The sequence below is a fragment of the Schistocerca piceifrons genome, chromosome 2 (genome assembly GCF_021461385.2).
Source record: "Schistocerca piceifrons isolate TAMUIC-IGC-003096 chromosome 2, iqSchPice1.1, whole genome shotgun sequence".
NCBI lineage: Eukaryota > Metazoa > Arthropoda > Insecta > Orthoptera > Acrididae > Schistocerca > Schistocerca piceifrons.
In genome coordinates, this window is record NC_060139.1 from 629,550,549 (window position 1) to 629,573,957 (window position 23,409).

General features: G+C 43.6%; 1 protein-coding gene and 1 pseudogene across 1 annotated transcript in view; one reads left to right on the plus strand and one right to left on the minus strand.

The window, feature by feature from the left end:
• The window catches only part of LOC124777343 (fibronectin type-III domain-containing protein 3A), a 317,923-nt gene that overhangs the window by 218,925 nt on the left and 75,589 nt on the right, over positions 1–23,409 (minus strand). The window contains exon 2 of the mRNA XM_047252707.1: positions 796–1,058. Coding sequence (XP_047108663.1) covers positions 796–946 — 151 coding nt within the window. The 5' untranslated portion in view covers positions 947–1,058. The remainder of the gene's footprint in view (positions 1–795; positions 1,059–23,409) is intronic.
• Positions 1,976–2,092, plus strand: LOC124778342 (annotated as a pseudogene).

Below are 23,409 nucleotides of genomic sequence, written 5' to 3' on the forward strand. Positions count from 1 at the left end.
ATATTTTGAATCCGGCTTTGCAAACGAAAAAGATTACTTGTTTCACTGCTTTTGGACATTCAACCCCTGTGAGGCTGAAATAAGGAAAGAAAATTTTTAAGAAAATGTTTGTTATATCACAATATTTTTAAAGCTAAATCTATGAAAACTGGTATTTCACTTCTCAGATGTAAAGAAATGTGTGTTATGGAATGAAAGTTTCTATGGAAATATCACTACAAGAACGAAAAAGGCATGATTAAGAAAAACCTTCGACTCCAGCTACCAGGATTGCTTTTTCGTCAGACGTTCTTTCGGGAAAGACCACGTTTCTATGGCCTTAATTAGCGTGAAAAGTTTAGAAGTTGTTGCAGTTTGTGAACATAAAATTCGATTAAAGAAAAACAACAACAAAAGAAAAATGTATATGGACTGTACCTCTACATGAGCGAAGCAGCGGGCGCTAAGCTGGTTGGTGATACATGTGTAATTCGGGTCAAGCGTTCTTCGTCGAATCATTCAGGAGACACTAAGGATAAGTACTTTATTAGTTGTCCAAGCATGATAACCAAATTAAAATATCTGTTTACATGGTTTTATAATTTAAGGTAGACACCGAATGTTGCTTGAACCCTGTCTCACTAGCCGTTGGGGCACTTCCCATTTATCAGTACAGTGTACGGAGTGGTTGTGTGTGTGTACGGAGTGGTTTTGTGTGTGTGTGTGTGTGTGTGTGTGTGTGTGTGTGTGTGTGTGTGAGAGAGAGAGAGAGAGAGAGAGAGAGAGAGAGAGAGAGAGGTGCAGGGCGGGCCTTACCGTAGTCTCCGTGCACGGCGCACATGTGAGGGTGCGCGGGGCACATCTCCTGCGGCTGCGGGTAGAAGTCGGCCGGGTAGTAGTCATATGGAGAGCAATACATGTCATTATGGTTTTCCACCGGCTGCCCCGCGACCATAGCCTTCAACATGGGAGGTTGCGGCGCCGGCTCGTGGCTGCTGGGCTGGAGCGCTGCTGCTGTCGTGGGCCGCGTCACGTCACAACGCTACTGTACATAGTCCCTCTGGCACGCGCCGCTCGATCTAGAACCAACACCACACCATCAGCGCCCGCCGCACGCCGGCGCCAACCACGCAGGAGAGCTGCCCTGGCCGGGGTCACGACATGCTACCGTTGTGAGCGACACTTTCGCACCCAAAATATGGGCTCCGGAAATATAAAGTTTTTTTCATATTTGTTGTGTTATCGACAGTAGAGGCCGGTATAACCATTGTCACGAAGTGGCACATTTACACCGATAGTATGTACTCAGGAGATATAAACGGATATTTTTTGTCATGTTATTGGCAGCAGAAACTGGTACACCTAAATGTTTTGAGCATTACCTGAAATAAACATTTATACTATATAGTTGGAGAAGGCAGAGATTTAAATTACAGAATCAGTTTTTCAAGGACTGTAGAACAACGTTGTATTCTCCGTCGCATATTTCGCAAGAGAACCAAAAGTTGAAGACGATTGGGCTTAATAAGTGTGCTTTTGCTTAGGAATGTACAGCATTTCTTCCGAGATGTATTCCTGAAGAAAACGACTAATAAGACACGCTCGGTCATTCACAGCAAAATTGAATTTCGGACTATTCATGTAGATGTAAACTGATCTTCATAGTTGACTGACCGTTTCAACTAGCTCATCACCATTGTTGGAGTTATATGGACAGGGTATTCAATTCTGACATTCATCCATCTGGCTATAAGTACACTTGTAAATGCAGAATACATGAAAACGAGCAAGAAACTCTTGAGATATCATTAATGGGAGCTTGTCGATACACATACGAGGTAAATATCCTCGTGAGGATCAGTATAAAGAATGAAACGAATTATCTCGAAGGTAATACCACTACAAAAGATAGGATTTTGTATAATAGTAGCGTCATTCACAAGATAAAAGACCATCGACTCACTGAACTGATATTGGGCACATGCATGTACTTCATGGCAACGGCCTTGCCGCAGTGGATACACCGGTTCCCGTGAGATCACCGAAGTTAAGCGCTGTCGGGCGTGGCCGGCACTTGGATGGGCGACCATCCAGCCGCCATGCGCTGTTGCCATTTTTCGGGGTGCACTCAGCCTCGTGATGCCAATTGAGGAGCTACTCGACTGAATAGTAGCGGCTCCGGTCAAAGAAAACCACCATAACGACCGGGAGAGCGGTGTGCTGACCAGACGCCCCTCCTATCCGCATCCTCAATGAGGATGACACGGCGGTCAGATGGTCCCGATGGGCCACTTGTGGCCTGAAGACTGAGTGCTGCTGTATGTACTTCATAAGAGGGCAGTCAAATGAAAAAAGAACCCCCGTCACAACGAGGCGATGGAATGGTTGCATTCAAGATTATTCAGCATACGCGTAAGACACTTATCCCACTGGGATGTGGGACGATCATTTCCTGTTTGGTCCGGTCGGCGGCTGACGGATCCACAACTGCACCCATTCTTGCACTTCCTCGCCCGATTGAAATTACGTCCACGCACGTCTTTCTTGAAGTCGCCAAAGATCCGGGCTGTACGAACGATCTTGCAGTGTTTCCCAACCAAATCGCTGAAACGTAGCCTTCGGCGTTGGGGCTGGCATTACCGTGCAACAGGATGATAACGATGATGAGTTGGGTTGAGGGGGCGCTCGACATCAAGGTCATCAGCGCCTTGACGAAAAGTCAACATGAATTCTCATGGGTGGGGACGAAGGCTGTCCCCACATTCAGAGCAGTTTATAATGTACTAAAGTCTGCCGCCCTTTCCCACCAGTTTAGGGATGAGGCCTGATAGCTCACAAAATTTCACCACTCTATAAACACTGGTATCGGTATCTGCGAGGATCTCCAGGGAGACCGAGGGCTGCCCTATTATCAGTATACAGGACACACGTAGCCACAATATGCTGAACTGAAAGCGGCACGCCACAAACTTCACAGAAAGGTGGATCCTCCCCCCGTAGGAGGAAGCCATGTGCACCAAGATGATTCCGTCCGACGGCATTCCCGGGTATTTTGACTGTGGAGCTTCGTAGTTTCTGAAAGTGTCTTGAGAGCGCTGCACATTCATTGTGGGATGTTTTCACTTTTGGTTTTGCCGTTTGTCCTCGAGATGTCAGCTGTTGGAATGTCTCAACGCGTCTGTTGATTATTTTTGAATAGAACCATTTCATTTGACTGCCTCTCGTAATAACCGCAAATAAATGAGCTGCGATTCTAATTTAATCGCACTCATTGTGAAAGATGCTAAACAATGTGAGTAGCGGGAAAGTAACAGCACGGTGAACAAAAGTACGCGCTGGTTTATTAGAGAAACAAACCGTGTTAGCGGATGAAGAATGTCACCTAACATGTTCTATTACCAAATGAATATCTAACGAAATGGGTGTCATATTCTCCATTACTTTCAGAATTCTACGGTACCTATTTTGCCAAAATATTTGTCACTCTAGTGGGAGAAACTGGAACTGTACATGCAATGGAAATCAGTTCTACTGCTCAGTTCTAATCTGCTACCCTAGGATTCGAGAATCTGCAATAAGAACGTATGCTCAACATATGAACAGCGCCGATGCTAAGCGTAGCACCGCCCACGCCCTGCTAATTGCCGTCAGACACGAGGGTTCTCTCATACCGTCTTCTTTGTGCGGCCGCTTGGGAAATTAACCTTTTCATTAGGTTTTCTCCAAGCAAAGAAAGAAAAGTTATTAACGAATGGGCAAGCCTGACGACAGTACCATCTGAAAGGCAACCGACACACCCAGATTTTTTCTATGTAATTTCTCCTCAGCAGCGAATCCAACACTCTTACGATCTTCACATTCTACTGTCAATAGTAACGCAGTGTGAAAACTCCGCCAACACTGCAGCACAAAATATTGTCTTAGTCTAACATCGTATTAGGTTATTTAATTCATATATACGAAAGAACATCAGGCCTCGGCGCACCCCAAAACGTCTACTTGGACTTCCCTGTATACACGTAATTTTCGAGACAGTTGCTAGTTAAGGAACTGCGCTCGCATTAGGGAGGAGGGGTGTTTAAATACACTTCCAGCCATATCTACCCAGGTTTTCCGTATCTTCTTTGTACTACAAACGGAAAAAAGTTGATTCCACAGAAAAATATGGCTGATTACTTGCCACATTATTGTCCTATCCGTGACTGTACTCTGCATTCCATGACGTCGTCGAGAATACATTAGAACCTAATTTTCCTTTCTCTTAAATGTCAACGCCGGCGATTATGATTGCATAAGTTTCTCCGTCATATGTTCTGAACAGTGCGTTCAGTTTCTCCACGAACATAATATTATCTTTTGTTTTGGTTACGAGCGATAACAAATGACAACGGCAAAATGTCTAAACGCAAGACGCACCTAGCAGGACGGACTGTGCAAGTGACAGACCCCTCTCCTATGGTCAGATTCTGCATTTACGTCTACAGAGCGTACACGCCTACAGCTTAAAGAACACGATACTAGAAACAAAAAGAGTTTCAGTAAACATGGGTTCCAAAATGCATACGTTAAGAGCTATGATCACTCCATCTTCCCTACTGTGAACAAGTGCTCATAGCTCTTACGGACTGCTCTTTAGAGCCCATATTTACTGGACTTTTTTAATTCTTGTTTTAGTCAATACTACCACCTCCCGAAATATTGAAATTTCAGTTGTATATGTATTCCCAAGGGACCGGATTGCTGATGTAATCGGTCCCTAGACTTAAGCACTACTTTAACTTATGCTAAGAACAACACATACACCCATGCCCTAGGGAGGACTCGGAAATATGGAAAGGAAAGAGCTTGCAGTGGAACAGATTTGTTTCACAAAATCGAAGATGAAGTGCTCATAGCTCTTAACCTATGCGTTTTGAAGTCCATGTTTACTGAGACTGTTTTTGTTTTTGCTTCTACTATCGTGTACATTTAACTGCATCCGTTTAAGCCATTAAATATGATATACCCGATACATTCTGTGAACGACAGCGAAATACATGGAATTATGTAGTTACTATTATACTCTTCACGAGTAGCATATGAGAGGGCCGACTTTAAAGGTCTCGTATCGAATTGTACAGTATGTGAGATGATGTAGGGTTGTAGTGTTTATGCCATTTTATATCATTTCATATATTACATCTGTTTCACTTCATTTAATATACACACATCAAAAATAGTTTTGCATCACCCCGGCTCCCAGAACTCGGGTAGATAGACATTGACCGTGGATATTGTATAATAGACAAAGTCCCTTTGACTGTACACAGATGTCACTAAATCCGCCCAAAGATGTAAACAACCATGCATGAGCAACGCCTATTAGATGGCTCATGTTGTATGTAATTCAACCATGCCTAGACGGTCAATACCGCGGTTCGATCGCGTCCGCATTGTTATTTTCTGCCAGGAAGGGCTCTCAACAAGGGAAGTGTCCAGACGTCTCTGAGTGAACCAAAGCGATGTTCGGACATGGAGGAGGTACAGGGAGACAGGAACTGCCGATGACATGCCTCGCTCAGGCCGCCCAAGGACTACTACTGCAGTGGATGACCGCTACCTACGGATTATGGCTCGGAGGAACCCAGACAGCAACGCCACCATGTTGAATAATGCTTTTCGTGCAGCCACAGGACGTCGTGTTACGACTCAAACTGTGCGCAAGAGGCTGCATGATGCGTAACTTCACTCCCGACGATCATGGCGAGGTGCATCTTTGCAACCACAGCACCATGCAGTGCGATACAGATGGGTCCAACAACATGCCGAATGGACCGCTCAGCGCTGGCATCACGTTTTCTTCACCGACAAGTATTGCATATGCCTTCAACCAGACAATCGTTGTAAACTTACTTGGAGGCAACCTGGTCAGGCTGAATGCCTTAGACACACTGTCCAGCGAGTGCAGCAAAGTGGAAGTTCCCTGCTGTTTTGGGGTGGCATTATGTGGGGCCGACGTACGCCGCTGGTCATGGAACGCGCCGCAACGGCTGTACGATGCGTGAATTCCATCCTCCGACCGATAATGCAACCATATCGGCAGCATACTGGCGAGCCTTTCGTGTCCATGGACGACAATTCGCGCCCCCATCGTGCACATCTTGTGAACGACTTGCTTCAGGATAACGACGTCGCTCGACTGAAGTGACCAGCATTTTCTCCAGACATGAACCCTATCGACCATGCCTGGGATAGATTGAAAAGGGCTGTTTATGGACGACGTGACCCACCCACGCCGAATCGCCATTGAGAAGTGGGACAGTCTGGACCAACAGCGCCCTGATGAACTTGTGGATAGTATGCCACGACGAATACAGGAATACATCCACACAAGAGAACGTGCTACTGGGTATTAGACGTACCAGTGTCTACAGCAATCTGGACCACCACTTCTGAAGGTATCGCTGTATGGCGGTACAATACGCAATGTGTGGTTTCCATGAGCAATAAAAAGGGCGGAAATGATGTTTACGTAGATCTCTATTCCAGGTTCCGGAACTCTCGGAATCGAGGTGATGCAAACTTTTTTTGATGTGTGCAGGGGTAATAGTTGAAGTGTTACAGATACAGGACACAGGAGCCAGGGTCGTGGGAATAAGTCTGTCGAGTCGAGACAGTGATTCTGTGATAAAATTTATGTTTAAAAAACCTCGCGTATGAGCACCGGCGGCAAGTATAACTTTATTTAAGCTTAATAATTAATATTTAACACAGTGAGATCATAAGCCAACCTTGCTGCAAGCTATAGTTATACTAACACTTCAGCTTTCTAATGATTTCGATATAATCTTGTTAAGCACGTAGTATGATGAGAGCGCTGACAGACTTCAGTTTTCGCCGGCAAAGCTGTCCGCTATAATCTCCAGTTACAAGAAATCTGCAGTTGCCGTTAGCTGCAGGCAGCCGACAGTACCGTATATTGTTTGTAATGTGTCCGGTATAGTGTATTTTTGAATGTTCAGCTCGTGTGACGTGGCCCTACCCATGCAACTTCACACGCGGAACAACTTGGGATGTTCGCTTGGTGAACTCAGTAATCTACACGCTACAGGTTGTTCCTAAATAACACACACAAAAAAAGGGATTCTTGATGTTACTGAAGATGGTGCCTGTGCCTTTCAAGTGTCGCCAGTTTAGATTTTTGAAAATTTCTGTGACAAACACGCAGGTCAAAATAGTTAGTGTCTGCCAATTCGCAATACTCTTCTGTTTCCTCTGCTAAACGAACATGATGCTTATGCAACGTGAGTTACCTCAGTGAAAATCTTAGAGGACACGGTAGTGTTTCTCTAGGCGATAAGACATCTGCAGACGCAGCTGCGACCGCCACTCGCTGGAAGGCACGGCACTCCGAACTCTTGCGGCTGACGTCCGCAGCGGCAGTAATAACGCAATTAGGACGTCATCGGACAATTAACTTTCCAGCCAGCGGCGCGCTGTTTTATTCGATGGGAGTGACCGAGAACCAGCTTGAGGTGGAAGACGTTCGCGTGTCTTTAAACGGAAAAAGATGCCAGGCGAGAGAACACTGGTAGTCTAAGGAGATTCTTCTTAGGGGTTCAAAGGGCTTTAAGCACTATGGGACTTAACATCTGAGGTCATCAGTCCCCTAGACTTAGAACTACTTAAACATAACCAACCTAAGGACATCACACACATCCATGCCCGAGGCAGGATTCGAACCTGCGACCGTAGCAGCAGCGCGGTTCTCTTCTGAAGCGCCTAGAACCGCTTTGCCAAAGAGGCCGGCGAGATTCTTCTTAAAGAAGCGTTTATTCCAAGTGGATGCCACGTGAAGCGTCGCAGAAAGCTGTAGATTCCTTACTAAACAGTGACCTTTATGAAACACTACGATGACATAGTAATCGATAAAAAAGCAGGAAATTTGAGGGATGCAATAAAAATGGAACGGGGACGAGGATTTAATTGGTGATTTCTTCACGTCCCACGAGCACTATTTTAGTGAGATTTTTCTGTTAAGTTGCAGTAAATATTGTATACTCCAGATTCAGGGTCTTCCTTTCTTCTGTTATCATTTCGACAATATAGTTCTTGGTAGTGAATAGTTCTTGGTAGTGACTATGTTACGAGGGGGGCATTCATTAAGTAATGCAGTGATTTTTTTTTTCTCCGCCAATTTCGGTTGAAAAAATTCGGAATTTGTTGTGGGGCATTATTGGAATATTTCTGCTTCAGCCCCCATAGTATTATTAAGTTTCGATGGGTGGAGACGCTGTACGTAGCCTTCAAAATGGCGTCTGTAACGGGTGTGCGTTCCAAGCAGAGAGCTGTCATTGAGTTTCTGTTGGCGGGAAACCAGAGCAACACAGGTATTCATAGGAGCTTGCAGAATGTCGATGGAGAACTGACAGTGAACAACAAAAGCACGTTGAGTCGTTGGGTAAGGTGTCTGTCAACATTGCAATAAGGTCGCGCAAACCTGTCCGATCTCTCCGCGTGCCGCCGGCAGCCCACAGCTGTCTCTCCTTCAATGTTGGAACGTGCGGACACACTCACTGGAGATGATTGACGGGTCACAATCAAACACCTAGCTGCGCAACTAGATGCCTCTGTTGGTAGTGTTGATACGCTCTTCCACCATCGGGGTACTGGAAAGGTGTGCCCGCTTGTGCGGAATTTATTGCGTGTTACAAGGCTAACTGTAAGAGTTTGTTATTTAACAGTCAGAGATGATGAAAGATGCGTTCAACACTTCGAACCGGAAACAAAACGGCAATCCATAGAGTGGTACCACACCACCTCTCCTATGAAGAAAAAAATTCAAAGCCGTACCCTCAGCTCGTAAAATCGAGCGACCATCATCTACTCTGAAGGGGTTGTTCGGTCTGATGTCTTTCCTCATGGTGCAACGATCAACTCTGAAGTGTATTGTGCTACCCTCAAGAAATTGAAGAAAAGACTTCAGCGTGTTCGTCGCCACAAAAATGCAAACGAACTACTTCTCCAAGACAATGAAAGGTATCATGCAAGTCTGTGCATCCCTGACGAGCTCACAAATATCCATTGGACTGTCCCTACCCATCCACGCTAAGCCCGGACCTCGCACTTTCCGACTTCCATTTGTTTGGCCAATTGAAGGGTACACTCCACAGAAAGCAGTACTTGGATGATGGTGAGGTCGTTCCAACAAACTTGGGGCTTGCAGCCGGTCAACATTTAATTCGTCACACGGTATTTTGTCTCCTCAGCACTGGCTAGTCAAAATACTGTGTGATGAATTAAACGGTGACCCGCTGTAACCCGAAAATTTGTTTGAACATTCAATTAGCAAGGAAAATTTTAAAATTCACGATGTAGCAAGACAATGTCTCCTACGTCGGCCAGTAGAGTGGTACCATGCGGGCATACAGGTCCTCCAGGTAATGTGGCGTAATGCCGTCGCAGTGAATGGAGATTATGTTGAAAATAGGGTTTAGTAGCCAAAATAGTAGGGAACAATATGGTGTATTGGAATCCTGATAAAAACCAATCTGCTGTCAGAAATAAATGTGTTGCTTTACTTACTGAACGCCCCTCGTAGGTGCTCAACATGTTACATATTCGCATATGAGACAATATTCGACTCTTAGGTCAACTGTGGATGTAGTACACACATCAGAGAGATGAAAAGCTATCATTCCTAAAGACGACGACGTTTCAGTAAGTACAAGCACCAGTCTGGATGAGCAGCTAACGTCCGGTCAAAAACTGATGACATTACTAAGGTCTCACTCTCACCAGAATGTCGGCTCGGAGGGGGGACATAATACCCGACAGTTATATTGCTGGGTCCTATGCAGAGATACTGTGTGACACTTATCTTCCATTACATAAAATGTATGCTTGTTTGTATACGCTACTACCAAATCATAATTAATATTCGCAGAAACTAATAACGGATACAAGGCACTGTTATTTCTTTGTTTGATTTATTTTCTTACGGACATTTAACCAATGCCGTGGAGCCAGCCAACTATCTTTTTTACTACATTTTCTACTAAAAACCACACTAATTATACTGATTACACTGAATCAGTTGGGCAAGGACGAAGAAAAATCGGTCAAAGTGGAAGCAAAGGAACGATTTGACTGAAGTGATTTAGGGAAACTAGGGAAAATCTGAATGTAGATGGTCGGCCGGGATTTCGGTCCCAGTGCTGCTGAATGAAGCTCCTGTGTCTTGAGCAGTACCGCACCCCGCTCCATGTTTAGCTGTCGTGCAACTGGATGATGCAGTTATTCATTCTAAGCTATGGAAAGCCATGTATGAACTTATTTGCTGTCGCTTCAGGTCTCCGGCTCGTATATAACGTTACGGTAGAACTGCTGGGATTACACCGGTGCACAACCTATATATATGTGATATCTGTCAGCATGTGATATCTGTCAGCTTTCGGCCATACCATAACACAGTGCATTGTTCGTACAACACCCACACCTCTCAGAGCGCCAGGAGAAGAGGAACGAACGTTACAGACCTGCACTGTGTCGGGAATGAGCATTACGCGTTGTTTTGTACATGTGGTGTTCAGCCGCTGATGATAGACATGTTCGCCCGATACTAGTCCGGTAATAAATGCATAGAAAAATCTCTCTATTGGATATCTTACGTTTATATACTCTGCCTGACAAAGCGAAGCGCCGAAAAGGAAAGGACGAAACGAAATGAAACTTTATATGAAAGGGTATGTGACGTTATTTCGTTGATTACAAAATCAAATCAAATTTACAAATATTTGGCATTATGAGGGCTCTTATCAGTATGACGTTGCACCCTCTTTGACCTGAATGCATGCACTGATTCCGTAGCGCAGGGTGTCAAATCCGTTGCATCGTCTCCTGAGTCATGCTGGCCAGAACTGTTGTGACTGATCTTTGATATCCTGGCTGATGGCACTGGGACAGTTTACGCCCGAACTGGTGCCCTTCATGATCGATAGGTGACAGAAGCAGCCCACAGAAGCACCGGAATATATCACGCAGACAGTTCATAGAGACACGTGCTATGTCTGGAAAAGCATTGTCCTATCGAAAAATGAAACCACGGTACTGAAGCACGAGATGTTACGCAAGACCAAACTGGATATCTGTGTTGTACCGTTGTGCACTTACATTTCCCTCCATCACCACCAACCATAACCTGAAGTAATCACCGGTGGATCCCCACAGACTCCTTCCAAAACGCAGATAGAATGGGAATTCTCCTCGGGTCGCGAACGTTGTTATCCGTGGCAGTGCAGGAGCCAGATTCATCACTGAACACTACAGGACGCCGCAATCATCAGCAGTCCACGTTTCCTCGTCACGGCACCACGCCATTCGCAGCTGTTCGTATTACAGTGTGAACGGCACCCTATGCATGGTACAATAATCTCTAGTCCAGCTGGTGTTAGTCTCCGACCAATGGTGCAGGATGACACAATGTTGCAGGTCGTCCATAAATTGTTCTCGAATGGCAATCACAGATGTGAAAGGGTTCCGATGGGGTTGGTACACAATAAGGCGATCGTCCCTTGTGGTGGTGAGATGTGGTTGACAAGAACCTTGGAGACGAGAATACCTGTCTTCACGTTCCCATGCAGCCCATCTTCGGGCTTCTTTCACATTCGAAGACCCCCAAATCTAAATATCGACAAATCGACCGTTTCCGCGTCCTTCACAGTGATCACTCAATATCTGACGCTGTGAACAGCCATTAATAATCTGTCAGGGCTGGGAACAACACTAAACACGAACTACACTAATGCACTCTGGTGGCCGTTTTGCGTGTCACGGAGAACTACAGCTCTAATAGTTTACATACTCGCCGACGACATGTTTGTGTACAATGTTACGTAACATCCGATCATGCCTTCTGGGTGCTTCAACTGTTTTGTCAGACAGTGGATATGGGAGGAGGGGGGCAGCAATTATAGCTTAGCTGAAGCCAAGCAAAGTCGGTAGGAGAATGAGGCAGCGGGGAAAGCAGGAGCGGATGCCGGGCGGCAGCGGGCGAGATAAGGGTGTGCCGTGCTTCCGGCTGGCGCGTGGGAGGTTCCCGCCACCTCCCACCTCCCGCACATTTCCTCTGCACACGGCTCTCTAATTCCTCCTCCGCCACCTCCACGTTTCCAGTGGCAGAACGCTAAACCGGAAATACCATCCCTGCTTTACAACCAGTCAAAGAGGAATTTTTTATTACTGCCCTCACGTGAAACGAAGAAATGTACTGTAAGGAAACGAAGGATTAAATCAATCAAGATGCGATGACATGAAATGAAATCACTGCAAACCGTTCAAAAACGCCGAAGTTGCAAGAAACTGAACATTGTGACAAATGACAGACATAAATTTGTGGCTAACCTGAAAATGTTTCTGTATGGGTCTCTCTCATGATATTTCATATCAGAGCGTCTTTGCCGATTTCATTCCCTCGGTCCCATTGATTTCATTTACCTGAATTTAATTCAACTGATACATACAGGATGAACTAGTTGAGCTATAGGCAGCTTAAGTGCGTGGTTGCCTATCATCTATAAATATCTGCAGTTTCCAGTCTGTAGATATCTAAGACAGAACCTGTTTTAGGTGGTCAACCTTCAAGTGTTATCTTCGTTAGCGTACTGTGGAACATCTACTGAAGTGCTCATAGCCCTTAAGGTATGTATTTCAGAGCCTACGTTTACTAGACTTACTTACTTTCTTGTTTTGCTCCACATTACTGCCTTCGAAAGCTGGTAGGCGGAGTTCTGGTTCACCCTGTATGTTCATGGAGCAGGAAACCGCGCTCGTCTTTAAAATCCTTTTCTCCGTGGTGGTATTACGACCACCCTTCCGAGTGCCTCATCTTACTGTGCTCGAAAATCTTAGACTGTAACAACGATGCCAATGAAAGTTGGCGTCAAGTCTGGTGGTATCACGATCTAATGCTAAAGGCGTCTGCTCGCGAAAAGCGGGAAATTCTGGTTTCAGTCACAGTTTAGCATCAGTTTTCAATTTTAACGACATAGTCATTACATGTCCCCAAATAGTCTGCTCGGAATCGACAATGTAGTTGCATTTTCGGTCAAACGTTTGCGCTAAGCGAAAACAAGTCTCCAAATAAATTACGAGTACATAAAGCGTTTATCTCCGAATTTTCATATCCAAATGAAGAATGGGAAATGGATAAATGGGATATCAAATTGACCAGCATGAAGTCTAGTTTAGCAAACAAGGGTTTATTTGCTTGAAATTAATGAGGGCAATTAGGAAGAACTTAGCGATTTGAGGGAAAACTGAAAATGAAGTGTTGAGAAATTCATATCTTCTAGGCCTAGCCGTTCTGAGCATAAAAAGTAACACTGGTGTTACATGTAACTGTCAAAATGGTTTCCTTGGAATCAAGTACTAAATTCAGGACATTTCGACACCAGAAGACACTAGGAGAGAAAATGACATGTCAACAAGATTATGCTTTCTGAACGTAAATCTAAAATAAAAAAATAAATAAATATCGGTCAAATGTTTTATGAAATGATTTATTTAAAAGTAAGGAATAAAACAGTTTAGAGAGACATCTGCTGCGCCTCTGAGTGATACTCGAAATCATGTACAGCAAATGAGGTGCATCAAATGTTTTTCTAAAGAATTTTATTTATCACTTTTAGACAATTTCACAAAATAGTTGACCGATTTTTTATTTTCTTCCTGATCAGTATTACTCCATCTTCATGCTCTTTGACTACTGCTATGCCCTACCTTCAAATAAATTTTTGGTACGTAATTCAAGAGTGTTTGTCGTGTTTTTTATTGTTTTCTCTTAGGCAGAAAGCTCTAGCGATAGTAAAGGAATCTGATAATCCGTAATGCTCCAAAACATTGTATCAGTCAGCCATTAGGCTCCTCCATTTATTATGCCCAATACTTAATTTTCCTCTTCATTTAGGGATCATATTTTATTGCCTGGCATGAAAACTGAAGTGGGGAACGTCATATTTCTGAGATGTGCTTATTGACATAAAATGGAGGTGGGTTTGGGCGTCGAGAGATGGGGAGGAGATGGGGAAGAGGATAGGGGTGGTTAAGCGAGTTGTTGCGCATCGTAGCCATAAATACTCGTACAAATCGAATTACAGTTACATAAACGTAATAATTTTTGGATATCTTAGGAATGTACAGTCCACCGAGAAAAATTTATAACTGTTACGATTCAGGCTATTTTACGTAAACCTCGCCAACACTCAATTCATATTACCACAAACCTGTTTTTTGTTTTAATTTCGATAAATTACAGGATCATTTACGGCATTCCGCTATCGAATGCCATAATGCTGTACTGGAAGGATGTGCGCGCGACACACACACACACACACACACACACACACACACACACACACACACGCGCGCGCGCGCGCGCGCGCGCGCGCGCGCGCGCGCGCGAAGGAAGGAAGGGAGAGGCTGGGAGAATGAATATCGGCTGCTGGCACAACACAATGCCGATACAGATATTTGCTGCCGACCAAGAGCTCGGCTGTGAAATAATGGAAGGCGAGCGAGCGTGCCAATTGGAGCAGAATGGAATCTCTCCTGCCGGCAGCCTGAGGATACATCTTTAGCTGGGAGCAGGACGGCTTCCCAAGTCACCGTGTTGCCACCGCTGTAGCGCCATAATCGTGCGTAAATATTTACCGTGGCGATAGGATGCATCCCCGGTTCCCCGCTAGCCGTGACGTCCTACATGCATGCCCGCTAACAGGAACAAGAGTTCACGCCTATACGCATAGCGTGACAACACAGATACGGCACCGTCTTCACAAGAATGAAGGGATACTGGTAATACTTCAGCGGCAAACAGCTCTGATCTCACTTGGTGCAAGTGCCTGGGATAAATGACAAATGAAAGATGATGTCCTAACTATATCGAGGTTATTGAAGACCGAACAGTATTTCATTTGAAGAGAATGGAGGACGCAATCATCAACCCGTTCGTCTGAAGAGGTTTTGGGAACTTATGGAAACCGTAAATCAGGAAGCTTTCCTTTAGGTAATTTATTTGTATCAAAGGATTCGTTGGCCCTTACGCAAGATGAATTTTTTTCATTACTCCAAGCAAACTACAGTATAATTAGAAGTATTTGCTTCCTCTCGACTTCCGTTAGCTTATTCAACGGAAGAAAGACCCCCCTCCTCCCAACTTCTGATTTCCAGCAGAAACTTTGTTCACTAAGAAAGAGAATGAGCTGTGGATACACGGTAGCACAGGCAGCAACACCATCATGGCCGCTACAAAAATTTAACTGACATATCTCAGAGTTTAAAACAGAATTTTCATTTTTGCTAGTACAAATGATTAGCACGTGCGCAATTAACGCCGTTAAGTTCGTGTATCTTAATAAATCTGATTCTAGGGATACTTTTTTCTCCCTTGCTTACGCAAATAAAAGATGTAATTTTGCTTCGGCCTTACTATAACTAAATTATCAATATGTCTGGAAACATTTGTGTTATGAGCGAGTTGTTCCATTCTCTGTCTGCAGTATCAAACAATATTTTCATCAATTACTATCCAGTTTTTACACATCGAGGCAGTTAATTTATTGATAAATACATTAGCACGAGACTGTTGTAGTCACTTTTAATAGTGTTCAGTGTTCGCCGACATTCCGAGTATTGCTTGCAGGTTTTTCTGTTTGACTGTCTATCACTTTTTGTCTTCGACGAGTGTCTTCGGCACGTTGTAGATACAACGGCCTTTGTTTCTTAGCTGATCAGACTACTTTAGCTAAGTCGTCTCTGCTAATCTTCCGTTCTGCAGTCGATTCCTTCCTTTTATTTTCGTACACAACAATTTCATGTCACTACTCTTATAGTTAATATGTTACGGAAGTTGAATCCTCCAGTTAGTACAGTTATCTCTTGCTTATGCTATGTATCCACTACATTCTGATCTTTCTCCATAAACACCAGACTGGTCTAATATGCTGCCTCTATCTTTCCTTTTTCGGTTCGTGGCATTATGCTCCATACAAAAATCTTTATCAGGGTGTCTCCTAAGTATGTTCTCACAATTTTTTCAATTGTTTCCCATTTTTGAACAGTAGTATTATCTGATTTATTCCTATAGTATATTCTGCCATCTTACTTCACGAAAAGATAAAGTCTTTTCCATTTTCCAGATGAAGATAATTGAATTGTGTTGGTGACACTATTGTTTTGCTTATAACAAACACCCATAGCGAGCTTATTAAGTGCAAACAAACAACTTCTCGCAGAACAACTTCCGACCAATTTCTTTGCTTTCTCCGAGTACAATCTTTACTTCACTTGACAAAACTTTAAGAAATTCTCTCTTCTGAAAAAGAATTAATCTGCTTATCCGAACGTCTGAAGATTGATATCAAAGAATCTAAAAGTCAACTGTATCCCATCACCGTACTAGGTATTTGTTGCACATTCAGTACCAATCAACAACACGATCCTGCCCGAACGATTTCAGAGGACTGTATTTGCTTCCTGACAGTACCGAAGCAACAAAGTTAACTGTACAATTTTTACGACGCTATATACATATAATGTCGTGGTTTCTAAGAAAAATACAACTTTGTAAATAAAAATGTTGGTGGACTATTCTCAGGCACATTGTGCGATAAATGTGCACGTTATTGAAATACTATGTCTGTCTTTGGGAATCAAGTATTCAGCATTCCTTATTACAAATATCTTCACTCAAACTGTTTCACTGAAACTATTAATTGACTGCTTATTCAAGTGCGGATACAGGTGACTGGAATGTTATCTCAGGCAAAGTTTTACTCCGGCTACCAAGGTTGATCTTTAAGATAGCCGAGAACAATTCGTTCAACCTACAACCGTGATAGACAGAGCACGGTGTCTACAAGGTTCAATGTCTATATCTGCAGGCGACGGCAGCCAGACAGACTTATTTTCCGCCGCCGATATAACGGCCAATAAATCTCAATTACGCTATTCTCTGAAGCGTCTGATAGGGCCAGCAAGTCGAAGAATGGAGCGATTCACTTGCTAACGTAATTACGTACCTCCGCTATGTATAATGTTCAGTAGGGACGCGATCGTATGACAACGGCGGTTTATGTCAGCGTACGTAGTTTTTCTTGGTCCACCAAGACAGGAACTTACGCCTCCTGCCATCCCCCCAACTTACCTTAGTTTGTCAGACCTCTTGTAAGTACGGCAATCAAATCTTTGGCCAGAGTGTGTGTTGCGCTACTTAAACCGACATTTACGTCACATTCAACTGTTACTTCATGTAATTGTTTAACATTCTGGCGAAAGTAGTACATATATCTTCTGCGATATTTCGATTACTTGAGTCAGTTTATTAAACTGAGATACCAGTTAAGGCATTTCAACCTCTCGTTTACACCAACCGTCTTTTCCACATGCGCTGGTGCAGCCGTTCTTCGTTCTCCCTTTATAGGCTACAATGTCATTAACTGCACAGGCATTGAAGAAAGTAAGTTTCAAGCCTTCCACTTTTTTTCAAAAAAATTTATTAGCGCCCATTTTTCAGATTTAGTCAATTGTCTTCTTCAACTGGTCTTTGTTATATATTCGAAATTTGTAAATTGCGTTAGAAGTTAGTTTGAACAATGTTCGTACTTTCGTCGTTTGTAAAATAATGTAAATGGCCCCATAAAAGCATTCTCAGTCAATATGTATAATTTACTGTTTTCTTTTTACAAACTGCAAACTCATTTCCGAGGCTGTAATTCAATCTGCAGAACAGGTAAATTAAAATACTGGAATGGGATGAACATATGTCGTACCGAAAGAGATACCGAGCGGCTTAGACTCTGTTTCTCTTCGTCAGTTTTCAAGTCAGCGGAAAACCCTGGAATACTATGAGGTACGTAAATAATCCTATTATTATTATACGTATATAATTTAAAAAATGTATCGCTATTTGAAATGTGACCAGACTTGGACTAGAAATCTGTCAGTCAGCTCCCATTCACGAACGTTCATCCCTCCAAGGATCGGAGATAAGATTGTCTGATGGCAAAGAATAAAAACTGACCACAACAGAAGAATGTAGTCTATAAGCAATTTTATGCAACATATGCACGGCATCTGGAGCCAAAATTTTCTACAATACGTAAAACTCTTTAGTGAATAAACAACGAAATAAAAGCTTCTGGTTGGTATTCTAGTGAAATAAATAATAATATTGAAGGTAAATGACTGTAGGAGATAGTAAGCTACGTATGAAATACAGCAGGCTGTCAGGACTTTTCAGCCAAGTACCAGCGAGCTGATGGTGGGGTTATGGAAGTCATAATTGGGAATATTTGGAGGGTAATTTATAGTTCCAATATGTGGGTTACAACCAAGGGAAACCCCCAGAAAATCTTGGCCAGAACGTGGAAATGGACACCATTGGTGATATAGTAAAATTTTTCAAATGAGATATAATACTTGTGAGTCCTCAAGGAGAGATCTCAGTGGTGATTATACAACGAGAGAAATAAAAGTCAGTGGAAAAATTCAACAAAACTATCTTTATGCAAACCCAGAGCAGGCTGTTCAGAGACTTGATAAGAACGTAGACTTTGAGAATAAGAAAACAAGGTATGTAGTAATATATACGAAAACCATAACCAGAACACAATCATTAGATATTACAAGACTAACTTCATAAAATTAATTCTGAGACGTTGATGAAATAGATAAGCAAAGATTCAGTCTGCCGTGGCAAAAACGGAGAATATATCAAAACCTCACTAATGGTAATGACGATAACGACAATGGAAAATCTGACTGTGTTTAAAAGTTACTGAATGATGCCTGACAAATGGGGGGGAAACGCAGGAGAAAGACGCTGAAAAGCAAAACAATATCGTGAAATCCCCGTGCGGTCCTCTTCTTGCTATATGAGGAGTGAAATGCTGGAACTATACCGCCCACTCTGGCAGCTGTGAAATGTTAGGAGCATAATCTTATGGATTATGCAACTACTAGTTGGCACTGGCAAGGGAAGCGGACAGATCAGACTGTGAAGCAAACGAAACAAGATCGGTACCTCAGCATGCAGCAGGACAAGACAGAACAAAGGCAAAACGTAATAAATAACCTGTAAAGAGCTACATATAGCAGAGGCAAACGCGCTGAGAATAATTGAACATTAGTTGCAAGTCGGCTTTCACATTTGCGTCCGTATTAGGTGATGTCCTCCTCGGGTGAAAAGATCCCCTAGTGTGCTGTATTTCAGTCGTACGTACATCCAGACAGTATGTTCCTGAAGAGTACGAAAGAGTGTAAGTGAGATGCCTGGTCTTCAGTTTTAGGCAATGAATGCGTATAAAATTTCTGCAGCTCTTCCCAGCTCCTACAGTAAAAATCAGTGTGTTCCTAGGCAGGACATAAGACCCTGGTTTAAACTATTTAATTTTATAGCTGCTTAAATGCTGTAAAACCCTTTTCTTATACCTATCTTTCGCCCCGAAAGAATTTTTCTGTTGTAGACAACAGTAGGTTTTGACTAGTGTGCTTGTTATTTCATTCATTTGCTACGAACGTATCTCAACAGAAACGTCGTCACGCAGTGAAATTGCTGTCATGACAGCTGACGGGCAGTTTCCTGCAGCATCGAATTACTTACAGCAGAAAGTTCTTATGCTTGCATTAAAAGCTGGAAAAACTCCACCGCTACGATGTCGCTGCTCACAAAGAGTGTGGAACTTAACTGAATGCTGCGTGTATTATATAGATACAGAATTAAGATGAATATAAATAATAAACAAATAGCGCTATTCATAGATTCGAAGATGGAACTTCCTGTCAAACAACGACACTGCGATGAATAAAGACGCCTCGCCCGATGGCTCACCGTGTTTTTGTTCACTGCCAGTTATCAGTAGACATTCTGCAAGCGCCTATGAATATCTACAATTCTCTGGTTTTCCTCCAAAAGAAACTCAATGACAGCTGTCGCCTTGGAACGCTCCTCCGTTACAGACACCATGTAAAGTGCCGCCACCTAGGGCTGTTGATAAAATGTCGCTATATTGATATTTTTTGCAAACTTTGCCTATTTTATCTGCGATATATTCCTCATCGATATAGAAATGGTAATATCGGGCGCCGATATCTTTATTTTATACTATACTTTTTTCGCAATTTTTCGGTATATATTTGAAATCGCTCTTTTGAAATTGCAATAGAACATTATTTTACTTTCACTGTGTGAAGGAGTCTTACTGCTTTGAGCTTTCATCGCGTTCAATCTTTCTCTTTGAATGTGTGAAGCAAGTATAGGTGGCACAAAGAAGAACTCCGGTTGCACTGAATGGTGGCAGTGTGCATGGAAAACAAGTTTCCCGATATAAGAAATAGCACGCCAGTGAAGTTAAAAAACTAAAGGTCGCTTGCATTTGTAGAAAAAAAAAGAACCAACAGGGAAGTCGAGATGGAGTGTTCCGGACAAATGCGATATGTGAAGAAACCGAAAGACGGACCCATCGGACACCTTTTATTTTGCTGAATTCAAAATCTTCTACGTTATTAGGCCGCGCGTCATGTTTCTTCTAAAATGTTCGACGTTTCGACCCCTCTGCTGGGATCTTCTTCAGGATCTTTTGGTGTCCACTACTGCTAGAACACTCCTTTTATTTTGCCATTTGCATACAGATATCAGTGTTGACAAAATGGTTTTCGCCAAGCGTGAACGTGCATCACTTTCAAAATGGTTCAAATGGCTCTGAGCACTATGGGACTTAACTGCTGTGGTCATCAGTCCCCTAGAACTTAGAACTACTTAAACCTAACTAACCTAAGGACATCACACACATCCATGCCCGAGGCAGGATTCGAACCTGCGACCGTAGCGGTCACGCGGTTCCAGACTGTAGCGCCTAGTACCGCACGGCCACTCCGGCCGGCTGCATCACTTTCCTTTCGATTCTTGCTCTAAGGGGGATAAGTAGATGCACAGAATATCTAATAATAATAATAAATCAACACAAATATACAGCTCTAAAACCGGCAGTGTGTTTACAATATGCAGCCGATATTTTTATAGGCCTGTGAGTCGATGTGTATACCGTAGATAATTCAATATATCGTTACGTTTTCTCGATATATCGACGGGCTATAATGATATCTATAATGATATTTTTTAAATATCGATATATTGGATTCCCGATATTTTTAAGAATGTCAACAGACCTACGGGCACCTATCGGAACTTCATGAAACTGTAAGGGCTTAAGCGGGAATATTCCACTATACAAATATGACTTTTTTTCAACTGAAATTCCACGAGAAAAAAATGTGTTGCATTACTTACTGAACGCTCTTCGTATATATCTTGTCAAATTTAGCTAATGAGGCACGGCGTGTTTCTAGCGCACGACTCAGTTACATCAAAATTGATAATTTTAGAATTTTGCCTCCTCTTGGAAAAATTTCTGCAGACATCTGTGGGTGTGACACAGCCAACACACAATTTTGTTTCTTTGTTGGGAATTGTTACTTGAAAATGAGACGAGTCAGTTTGTCTGGGGATTCGTGCACGCGGTGGTGTTTAAAGAGAAGTGGGCAGGCAGTTTTGGCTGGCTGGGCGCGCCGGTAACGATTGGCCCTGCGGCGCAGACGGCTCGAGCGGAGCGACCTAGGTCAACGACGCCTGTCCCTTCCCTTCCCTTCCCGGCCGTCTGGCTGGCGGCCACACACCGGAACGGCGCGCCGCCGCACCGTCACACCGACGTCTGTCCGCCAAAAGGCGCAGCCAAGCTTCCCACCTAACCACACGCTTCGAAGCCGTTACGAAACCCATCATATTGATGCACCTACTGTCATGCCATACTCTTCAGGGGCTGTAAACTATTATCGCCACATCGCTTAATTAAACACTAACAAGCCTTTGAGGCTAGTAAGTGTAGAGCTACATCGATGATTTATTTATTTTAAATGAGTGGCGTACGCAGACGAAAGATACAAGATATAAAGTAGTGATGCGCCAATGTAGAAATAATTTTTGCTGCTCGTAAATACAAAAGCAATTTTTTCCTAAGATGTCATAATCCGTTATAGAGAAGCTCTCGTGCTAAGTGTGAACGCTCCTTCGTGCTCGAGTACGCCAGGGAAACGGTTCTGATCGTCCGTCTCGCAACATAACGCAAATAAGCAACCTGCACAAAACTGTGCAGAAGTACAGTTACACGGGGTGGACAAACATAAAAATACAACAGGTCGCCTTCCCTAATACTATGTAGGGAAACCAGTGGCATCCAAAACAGCTTCCAGTCGTCAGAATGAGATTTTCACTCTGCAGCGGAGTGTGCGCTGATATGAAACTTCCAGGCAGATTAAAACTGTGTGCCGGACCGAGACTCGAACTCGGGACCTTTGCTCTACCAACTGAGCTACTCAAGCACGACTCACGCCCCGTTCTCACAGTCGTCTCGGAATGGACAAATACGGTCCTCTACCGTTTACAGGGGAATCTCATGCCATTCTTCCCGCAAAATAGTGACCTGTTCGGGTAATGATGATGGAGATGGATAGCAAACACGTACCTTTCTCCCCAAAGCAGACCATAAAGGCTCAATAACATCCAGATCTGACGATTATGGTTACCAGTTCAGATACGAAAATTCATCCTCGTGCTCACAAAACCTGTCCTGGGCGATGTGAGCTGTGCGAACAGCCGGCCGTTGTGGCCGAGCGGTTCTAGGCGCTACAGTCTGGAATCGCGCGACCGCTATGGTCGCAGGTTCGAATCCTGCCTCGGGCATGGATGAGTGTGATGTCCTTAGGTTGGTTAGGTTTAAGTAGTTCTAAGTTCTAGGGGACTGATGACCTCAGATGTTAAGTCCCATAGTGCTCAGAGCCATTTGGACCTGTGCGAACAGGGGCTTATCTTGGAACACTGACCGCTCGTTGGACCTGATCAGCCAAAATGGTCACATGATCTTTAGCAGTAATGAGACATTGCAGAGTACCAATGGGGCCAGTGGAATACCATGATAAGGCTGCCCAAAACACCGCCCAACCCCCGGCATGTTTCACTCCTCGGACGCAGCTCGGCCAGAAGTTCGAAAGAGAGTGAAACAAGACCCATCCGACCAAATGATCTACTGCTGCATAGTTCAGGTTTTATGGTTTCGGCACCACGTTTTCCTGTTACGGGGCTTTGCGTCTTTGATGAGGTGGTTTTGCAATTCCTGCTCGCCCTGTAATGCCCTGCTCATGGCGCTCCCTTCGCGTCGTTTTTAGTACTGACAGTGTTCGCGAGTGCGACATCCAGTTCTGCAGTGAATCTTGCTGTTGTCGTCCTCTTATTTTTCGTCACAATCCTCTTCAATGTCACGATCACTCAACACACACTTCCGTCAGCGTTGTGATTTAGCGGATCATGTGTTTTCCGCTTTCCCTGTATACGGTTTAAAT